Genomic DNA, 10,443 nt, shown 5'->3' with positions numbered 1-10,443 from the left:
CTTAGCTTTTGTTGGTCTCAACTTCACATTGTTTAATAATATGACTGATAAGCTCGTTCATATTAAGCTTAATAGAATCTTAACGAATGATGTCTGACTCTAACTCTTTCTATTATCTTTTTATTAAATTGAAAATCTCAGATGTTTGACCGCTCACTTTTAATCCTTCACACTCAGCCTCATCAAAGGGAGATTATTTTGTACAGAAACCGGACGCAGAACGTTATTTGGAGACCAATCAAAATGATCAGTCACGTCAACAATACCGAGATGAGGTACCGAACAAGAGGTGACGTGTATGGCGCATTCTGGTTAGTCTTTGTACGGCGTGTTAAGCATCAGAACAAAATAATTAATCCACCAAAAAACAATCATAATTTTTGTTTAAAATTAGTGGACTAAACATCTAACATCTATAATTTTGAGAAACATTAATCTCCATTTTCTCCCAAAATACTAATGAGAATCCCATTTTCTCACTTTAACTCGAGATTGAGAATCTTAAAATTATAATCAAATATCAGTAATAGGCAACCTCTCAAAATATCTCTAATGTCATAAAAGAGATTCAAATTCAACATTATAATTGTCTTTAACTCCTCGATAAACCTTTTGATCTTGCTCTTAATGCCTCTGTCAAAATTTTGGGGGATAAGTTTGTCAATGCTCATTTTGCTTAGGGGTGTCAAAACTAGTCAACATGTTGGATTTAGGGTCTGACCTGAAGCTGGTCAACCCAAACCTGACTCATTTAATAAACGGGTCAAAAATGAGAACCCGAACTTGACCTAATAATCCATTTTTATTTACTTTTTTTGTAAATTTTTTAACTTTAACTTTTAAATTAATTAATGTAAAATAAGATAATCATACGAACAAATAAAAATATTTAAGAAAAAAATAATTTAAGCAGGCCATTTCAAGTCAAAATCGGGTTGGTGGTCAACCCAAACACGACCTGTCATAATTTTGAACCTGAATCATTATTAAACTGGTCAATCCAAATCCGATTTTTTTTTGGGTTGGGTTATTTTCTTATGCCCGTAATTTTGCTTGGACTTTTTAAATTATTCAGAAAGCCAAATCTAAATGGCTCGTTCATTGGGAAGACGATCTCAAATTCTTATATAAAAAATTGAATGCTAGACAGAATCATAATCATATTAACAAGCTCTCAACTCCATAGAGAAATTGCACTGCCTTCACTAAAATCTTAAAAGTCATTATCCATTATTTCCAAAAAAAAATAAATAGCACTTCTAACACCATTTTAAAGCACTAAATCTCATTCTTTAGATAAAACAGTTCCAACCCACGGGCTTCTTTTTTTTACAACCCTTATTATTGATGATGAAATTAAAAGTATTGTCTTCTCTAATCTCAAAAATTCAGGCCCAAGTTGTGATGACCTCAATTTTAAGTTTTATTAAGCCACTTAGATTATTACAGGAACCCTTATCTGCAAAGTTGTCAATTAGTTCTTCAGATGCTTTTTTTCTCCAAAGAATATTAAAGGCTACTGCAATTACTTTGATTCTCAAAGCTTCTCACGCCTCTAATATGTCAGACTTTAGATCAATATCACTTTGCAACGCTTTTTACAAACTTATTACATAGATTTTTGCCAACATACTCAAAATCCTCATGCTATATATATCATACACTCTTTACAAGCTCGCTTTATCAATAAAAGATTTTCAATAAATAATATTATCCTTGTTTCTAAGCTTTGGATCAGTCCAAAAATAACATCAAATCTAGTTTTTTTATGTGCCAAGTTGGACATTTTAAAAACTTTTGATAGTATCTCAGGAGGTTTTCTTTTACAAATGCTCGAATAGATAGGCTTCAATCTCCTTTTATCTCTTGGATTAAAACTTTATATTGATGGTGCTCACTATTTTATTTGCTTTAATGACTCTTTTGAAGGGTATTTCAATTCTTCTTCTGGGTTGAAGCAAGAATGTCCCTTATCTTCTTACTGTCTTCTACATTATTATAAATGGCTTATCAAATATATTTGATAAATCCATATAAGAAAATGTTTATACAAATATATCTATAGTCTCCATCCACTTTTGTCACTTTTTTTATTCAAATAACTTATTAATGTTTGCGGAACTGCTCATCAAAATGCTTTTTTTTTTTAATTATATTCTCATAAAATTTCATTTGCATTCTAGTCTTCAAATTAATTATCAAAAAATTTTAGTCTTTAGCTTAGAATTTAATTTGTAAGAAAGAGTATATGAAATTACGTATCTTATTGGATTAGAGGAATTGTTATTCCCAAAAGCTATTGGAAGTCCATAAATAAACTTTGTGCTAAGATTTTATTTTATTGCAACGGTAAGAATCACAAACTGGTTTTTTTCTTAAATCATTTCTACTTCAATTGTGAGAGAAATTCCAGGTGTTTTGATGATTCCACAAGTAGCTAGCTCATCTATTACTTGCCATAAAATCAGAAAAGCAAGTTTTAGCTAATCTACTAAATAGAAGAAATTTTGAGAGTTACACATCTCATATCTTGATTAGAAAAAAACAAAGGTCTCTCTTGGAAGATCAAGTGGCAACAAGATGATACTTTCGATTCATACTTAAATGACAGTTTTATTGATTTCTGGATATTTTGCTCTTTCTGAGTCATATTTTTTGAAGTTTTTGCTTCCTTTTCTTCATTTCTTATTATAGGCATAATTTTCTTGGGTTTGCAGCTCAGTATTTTCATAGTCATTTATATGTTGAGTTATATATATATGATAACACTCCAAGGAAGAGGCCTACACGTTTAATAACGAAAAAAAGATTACAAGTCCTTAAAACTTTCAAAGCCCTCTAAATACATCAATTGAAATAAAACATGAGCCTCAGAAACCAACTAATTACAAAAATCAAAGCAAAAACAAATAAAAACTAGCAGAAGCTCCAAAGTCGCCACCAACTAGTCCCAGCATCCTGCAAAACAATTCTGAAACAACATCATCCAACCACGCACATCAAAGATGCATGAGAAAAGAAGCTTCACAAAACAAAAAAAACTAGCTACCTGCATAATGAAAAAGAGCAAATAGCCAAAACTACTAAGAGCAGAAACCAAACCGAGAGAATAGCCCACGAGTAATGAAACACAAGTAGCAGAAGAAAAATACAACCTTAGCAACCGACCCCCATCAGCCATAAGATAAAAACCAGATCAAAGGAGGAAAAGACCAAAAGAAGCTATTTCTTTTTGTGTTTTCTCCTACTCCTTTTACCAACCTTCTTGTATAATCCACTATCAGCAATGTGAATTACATCTAAACCATATAATTCCATAGAATCATCCTCTAGCTCCTGAAAATCTTCTCCAACTATATCAAAAGCTAAGGATTCCCACCAGTTAAACAATCACTTTGATCATCATCCTTAGTATTTGAAATACACCCATATGAGTAAACAACTCAGCCTTAGAAAGAAGAGAAACATGGACAACAATAAGAGGCTCATCTTCAATCAAATGCAATGAAGAAAAAGCATTAACTGTACTAGTGGAGGTGCCATTTAAATCAACATGGTTAAAACCACAAATAGGAGTTAGTTCATTAGGATTAAGAACATCATTGGACACCAAGCCAACATTACAAGACGGCACATCCAAGCAATTACCATATGTTGCAATATTATTGTCAACAGTAGAGTCACGAAAACCATTCAAACCCTGCACATCATATCCTTCCAAACCATCAATGTTGCCACCATTCATTTCATTCAATTTGTTATTCTCCAAATTAAAAATAACAGCATAAGGAGGAAGAATAATATTTGAAATATCAATAACCTTTTGACCAACAATTAATCCACCAGTAATCGACTCAATAACAAGCAAAACTTTCTGAGAAAGGGGAAATAATTTAACATTTTCAATAGGAGGAACAACACCACAAGTAAGCGCATCATTGTTTGGGCCATGGAGAACCTGCTCATCCAAACCATCCTGAGGAGAACCAATAACAACAACATTTACATGGCGGGACGTGGAATTATTAGCCAAAGTTTCCACCTGGTTAACATCTAAATGAGGGTAAAGTTGGTCACATTCCGCTCAAGAATGCCCGAAAGCCTTGCACATATCACAAATGGAAGAAAAAGATTCCATTTCAACACATTGAATGTAACCCAAATTATCCCGCCCAACCCAAATACCATCGGGGTTAATGAAACTAGGTTTTGCACCTAAATTTCAAGTTTTAAGAAATTCAGTAAAAGTTGAAGTCCCCCTGGATGTATTGAGAATCACTAGGATGCGCCATGGAACTGTTCTAGAGGCCACTGATAGGACAAAACTGGCCATCATCAACTGGAGGTGGAAGCTACCTGAAAAACTTCTTTTTTTTTTGGGGGGAATTTGGGGACTCAGCCCTTCTATTAATAAAGAGAAATTACAGGAAAAGAGGCCTATCCCAAAAAAAGGAAGGAGGCCGAAAACAAAATACAATAACTATAAAAGAAAAACCTATACCACCAATAACCAAAAACCAAACAAAAGTGGTATACAAAATTTGATCAGGACTCAGGCATTAGCTGCAGCGGAATTAACAAGGGACTCGGTCATCGCATAGATCCAAAAATTACCCCTGGTTGCCAAAAAGACCCTCTAAGGGGTAGGGCTGCAGCGGTCATCATCGTCCTGCAAAATTGTCTGAAATAACCAAAAACCTTGTATCTGGAAGATCGGGAGGGCCACCAAAAAAACGCCCAGCAACAGTTATACTTGATGGAATTCAGCCCAAACCAGAAGCAGCACCAACAGCCATTATAATTGGAACATTTCAAGTAAAAAACACCAGCCAAAAGCCAACCGCAGAGGGAAGCACAAAAATCCCAATTACCCCAACAGATGCAGAAAATTGCTGCCATTTTTCCATCTCCCCAATTTAGCCTGTACAGCATACTTAATCTTTCTGACCACAGTAGTGTGACATTCAATTTTATTGCCAAAAATTCTGTCATTACGAGCTCGCCAGATATAGTAAACAGCAGTATTTACTACCAAGCAGTAGAAGTTCAGAAATTCAGACGAGACCGAAATATCGTCCAGAAAATGAAACATTTGGTGTATGTTCGGACGAAGAAGTAATGAATGTGCTTGGGGGATTAAAGCACAGAGGATCTTAAACGAATAGTCACATTCATAAAACAGATGAGAGTGAGATTCATTACTCATCAAGCAGAAGATACAAAGTGGATTAACAGTGATACCACGCCTAATCAGGATGTCTGCCGTTTTAAGCCCGTTCTTAACGGCCAGCCAACCAAATGCAGAAAATCTGATAACCGAATGTTTATGCCAAACAAAATGATACAAATCCATCACAGGGTAGTGTATATAAAATTCTTGCCTAAAAATTTTGTTGGAAACCTTCTCAGAATAAGACCAAAGGCAACCAGTGGCTGCATTACTAATTGGAACAGAATTAATGATAGTCGTGAGAGCATGGGGCCTGCCATTAGGCAAATTCCATCTACCATTCAAAAGAATGGTAGAAACGGAATTATTGTTAAGATTATTCAGCCAGCAACCACCCAAATTAGAAGCAGCCAACTCAGAGATAGATTTACCATGGCACCAGGGGTCCCAAAAAAGGGAATGCTGACTGTTAGGCAGGATCCTAAAATTCAGACAGTGCTTGATTTGAGCAGCAATAGCAAAAATTTTGTTCCAGAACATAGAACAGCCTTTGTTATGAGGGAACCAGAGAGAGGTGTAAAGGTTACGCCAGCAGCAAAATAACAAATTGCTATCATTAATGAATCTCCAGATAATAGAACAGGAGAAAGTGAAGTTTAAAGCATCAAAAGAGGGAAGACCAATCCCTCCATTAATTTTTGGAATGCAAGTGTCTTTCCAGGCAATAAGACGAAGCTTTTTAGCTGCAATGTCACGAGAATATAGGAACCGAGAGCAAAGCCTATCCAAATATTTAAAACATTTCTTTGGAATAATTGAGCCTCTAATCCAGTAGGCGATGGTATTAAAAATGGTGTATCTTAAAAATTGAATCCTACCCCCAAAGGAGAGAGCTTTAGCCTTGCAACCATCTAACGCTTTTGTGATTTTTGAAATAAGAGGCTGAAAATCAGCAAAGGTGAGCTTCTTGTGATGAATAGGAAGGCCTAAATATTTAAAAGGCCTAGAGGTTTGTTGGATGTTAAGAATTTCACAAATATCCTCACACTGGTGGCAATTGTTGGAGAAAAGAATAGTGCTTTTGGCCGGATTGACTACCAACCCAGAAGAGATGCCAAATCGATTCAGAATATCATGAAGACAGGAAGCCTCCTGTAAGTTGGCTTTGGAGAAGACCAAAAGATCATCAGCATATAGAAGATGATGAATGGCCAAGTTACCCATCTTAAAGCCTTGAAAATTCTGTGAATGACAAGCTTCATCAAAGATGCAAGAGAGAGCATCCATAGCCACCGTGAACAAGTAGGGGGAGAGGGGGCAACCCTGTCTTAAGCCAGAAGACGAACTGAAAAAACCTTCAAGAGACCCATTAATGGCAACAGAGAAATGAACGTCAGAAATACAGGATTTAATCCAAGAAATGAAAATTGCAGGAAAACCTTTAGCTTGGAGACGTTGAAGAATGAAATCCCTTGAAATAGAATCAAAGGCCTTATGAATGTCAAATTTAGCACAAAAGTATTTTTCTCTAGGAGAAGAGTTGAATTTGCTCAAAATATCCGAAGCCAGAATAATATTATCCGAAATAATTCTGTGATGGATGAAGCCAGCTTGTGCAGGATGAATAATGTGAGGCATAACAGTTTTCATCCGGTTTGCCAACAATTTAGCAATAATCTTGTAGAAGGAGTTGCACAGAGAGATAGGCCTGAAGTCATTAATAGAGGTAGCATGTGGATGCTTGGGGATAAGAGCAATGGCAGTGTTCTTGGCTTGCCTGGGGAGAAAAGAAGTAGCAAAGAACGAGAGAACAGCTTTACAGATGTAGTTTCCAATAGAATTCCAAGTTGACTTATAGAATTCAAAAGGAAAGCCATCCGGCCCAGGAGCAGCCGAAGAGGGTGAAGTGAAAATAACATGTTTAATCTCTTCCATAGTGAAAGGGGAAGTCAGACCATTAACAAGATCAGAGGGAATAGTATTACCAATAGGCAAGGTATTGTTCCCCATAGGAGGAGCACCATTAAAAAGCTGTTGAAAATGGTTAATAAAGGCCACAGAGATATCATCATAAGTGTTAAGCAACACACCATTAACCGTAATGCCTCTGATTTGGTTCGCATTGCTCCTGCAGTTAATATTGGAATACAAAAACTTGAGATCATCCTCACCATCTTTAAGCCATCTGGCCTTACTTCTTTGAGAAATCCAATCAACCCATCTAGCTTTGTTTTCAGAAAGTTCCAAATTGGTAGACAAGAGCATAGCATTTAAGTCAGTGTTCAAAGGGTCATTTTGAAGGCACTGAAGAATATCCGTTTGAGCCTGCGCCAGAGTTTCCATCTTGTCTTTAATAAAGTTTGAAGAAATCCAGTTACTATGTTTAATTTGGCATTTAAGCTCTCTGAGCTTATGGTAGAAATCACATATAGGGCTACCAGTAGGGGGGGAGGAGAAAATATCCAAAACAGACTTCCAAAAAACCGGTAAAGTGCACCAATAATTCTTAAACATAAACCGGTGTTTGTTGGTGGTAGGATGATCCAGATTAAGAATGATCGGACAATGGTCAGAGACATCCGGTTCACTAACAATGTAGTAGGAGTTGGGGAAACAAGAGAGCCAGGCATCATTGATGAAGGTTCTATCAAGCTTAATATGAATCGGGTTATCCAATCTATGATTAAACCAAGTAAAAAAATGCCCAACAGAAGGTAATTCAGAGACAACAGCATTGAAAACAAAGTTATTCAGTTCACCCATCTTACTATGTTGTAATGGGAGACCCCCAACTTTATCCGAAGGGGAAATGCAGCAGTTAAAATCACCCAAAATAGCACAAGGTAAAGATTCATTGCTAACCAGAGAAGCAACCTTATCCCAAAGCAGATGTCTTTCAGAAATGTAATTAGAGGCATAAATAACCGAAATGCAACAGATATCCATATTCTCAACTTGAATAACACCATGAATAACTTGACTAGAAGTAAAAAGAGGCTTAAAGTGAACCTTGTCGGCATTCCATTTCACCCAAATTCGACCCGGTGAAGAAAAAGAGAAATTGTTGAAAGAGCCCTCAACAGGGAAAACTTTATGAGAGTTAGAAAACCAATCGTCAAGCACAGCATTCGCAGAGATTTTAGCTTCTAGAATAAACAGCAGATCTAACTTGAATTTATTCACCAAAGACTTGCACGACATTACTTTAGAGGCACTATTGAACCCTCTAATGTTCCAAGAAGCCATTCTTGGTGTGATCATTTATGTTTATGCTTGGAATTGGTAGCCTTTTTGGCTTGCTTGCTCCGAGTGTTTTTTGGGCTATGGAATTCATTGGCAGAGTCATTGCTGAAATTGGAATTCTGAGAGGGACTGTTCTCAGAGGAAAGTTGGGAGGTGGACGGAATGGATGTGGTGTTTAGAACCTTAGGGGGTAATTGGGCAATAGGCTGGTTCTTAGGAGAAGAAGTGGATAAAGGGTCAGTGGTAGAAGAGGAGGGAATGACAGTCCGCTCCTGCTGATCAGTTAAAAGGTCGAATTTATTATTAATAGGTAGAGTAGATTGGTTGGCAACCAGGAGAGGAGGAGAAGTCTTTGAGGAAGAAGGGATGTCAGCAACAGTGGCATCAGTAGGGGGTGAGTTGAGGTTCGGGATTGGGTTGGATTGTGGGTTGGATTGAGTGGTTGGAGGGTCATATAAGAGAGGAGGGGCTGCTGTAGAGTTGGTGGAGATAGGGGTCGTGTTGGGTGGTTTTGGAAAATGAACAGATTGTGGAGGTTGACTTTGACGGGGTTTACGGCTGGAACTCCTTCCCCTGGGCGGAGGATGCACCGGGGGGGAGGAGTGGGATTAGGATTTTTAGGACATTGTTGGGGGGCATGGTAAATGGAGTTGCAGAAGGAGCAAGGCGACGGTTTCCAATCGTAAAGAACCGTAAGCGGCGAAATTTTTCCATCAACCGAAATAAAAATTTCATCAGGTAAAGGGGATGAGCAAGAAACCTGAACGCAAACACGGGCGAAGGTTAACCTGGTTTTAGCCGCCGTGAGACCATCTACCGCTATAGGAACGCCGACACAGCTAGCAATTTTAGAAATTCCTTCCGGCGTCCAGCAAGAGAGCGGAAGATTTTTGATCTTAATCCAGAGAGGGATGGTAGCAAACTCCTCACGTTTTGGAATAAAATCCGGCGACCACTTCTGAAGGATAAAAGGCTTACCGAAAAAGAACCACGGTCCGCCGGACCATGCCATTTCGTAGTCCTCCGGGGAGGAGAACTTCAGGAGGAAGAAGCCATCGTCAAGGGTAAGAAGAGAGAGTTCCCCTTTCAGCTTCCAGTTACGCTTAATCACCGCTAGAAGAGCCTCGTAGAAAGGTCTTCTACCGATGGAGTAACCAACCAAAGACAGGTGCCACTCAGGAGCTCCAGCATCGAACTGGGTTTTGGTGAAATGAGCGGTAAAATTTTTTGTGGGGTGATGAGCTAAGGCGCTGGAGAAGTCGTGAGAAACAGGGGTCTGCGAGGAGAGAAGCTGCTTCCAGTGTTGAAGGTCTTTGGAGAGGGAGGCCAAGGATGAGGATGAGTTGGATAAAGGTGGAAAGGCGGATGAGGAGGACATCCTGCCGGTGGAGTCCTCCTCCGGCGGCGGGAGAAAAAACGCGCGAGGAAAAATCCCAAACCCTAGCAGAGTTTCTCACACTAAACGCGCGATCTTCTCTGCTCACTTTTGTGGCTATTCTCACATTCCTGAAAAACTTCCGTATACTGGTTCTCCCATTACTTGGATTTGCCTCCTTCACGACACACAAGAAACTACGAGGATAATGGCAGTCCGTTGAGGTCTTAGTCTTCAATATTTTTTTATATTTAATATGTCTATTTTTAATGTAAATTATAAAATGTTATTTTTGTCATATATTTAATTTAATAATAAATATATAAAAATTAAATATGAACAATTTTTGCTATATATTTAAAATATTTCTAATAAAAAAACTTATGAATTATTAATAGTAGTCCCAATTGTATGATGAGAAAAATAGAGGGTTGTGTTAAATAGTCGATTGGCAGCATGAAATTTATTGAATAATTATGATATGAATCTTTTATAAAGTATTTAAAATAGCATTTTTTTATTAAATTTAAATAAGAATTTGACTCTTAATAGGACACAATAGATAAAATGATTCAAGTTGTTGACCCCACGTTATGGGGATTAGAGCATGATGTTGTTTTTATTAGTGGTGGTGGTAGTGGCATTTGGGTGACAC

The 10,443-nt window shown here is 37.5% G+C and overlaps 1 protein-coding gene across 1 annotated transcript; it reads right to left on the bottom strand.

Annotated features, from left to right (window-relative positions):
• Positions 1 to 2,944: 2,944 nt before the first annotated feature.
• LOC110110341 lies at positions 2,945 to 8,416 on the bottom strand. Its single transcript, XM_028697028.1, has 5 exons — positions 4,872 to 8,416; positions 4,692 to 4,752; positions 3,427 to 4,042; positions 3,262 to 3,365; positions 2,945 to 3,049 (listed from the first exon to the last, which is right to left on the bottom strand). Exons 1-5 carry the CDS (start codon positions 8,414 to 8,416, stop codon positions 2,945 to 2,947), a joined length of 4,431 nt encoding a protein of 1,476 aa, XP_028552861.1.
• Between the last annotated feature and the right edge of the window lie 2,027 nt (positions 8,417 to 10,443).

The sequence above is a fragment of the Dendrobium catenatum genome, unplaced genomic scaffold (genome assembly GCF_001605985.2).
Source record: "Dendrobium catenatum unplaced genomic scaffold, ASM160598v2 fragScaff_scaffold_853, whole genome shotgun sequence".
Taxonomy (NCBI): domain Eukaryota; kingdom Viridiplantae; phylum Streptophyta; class Magnoliopsida; order Asparagales; family Orchidaceae; genus Dendrobium; species Dendrobium catenatum.
This window is presented reverse-complemented; position numbering and strand designations above follow the sequence as displayed.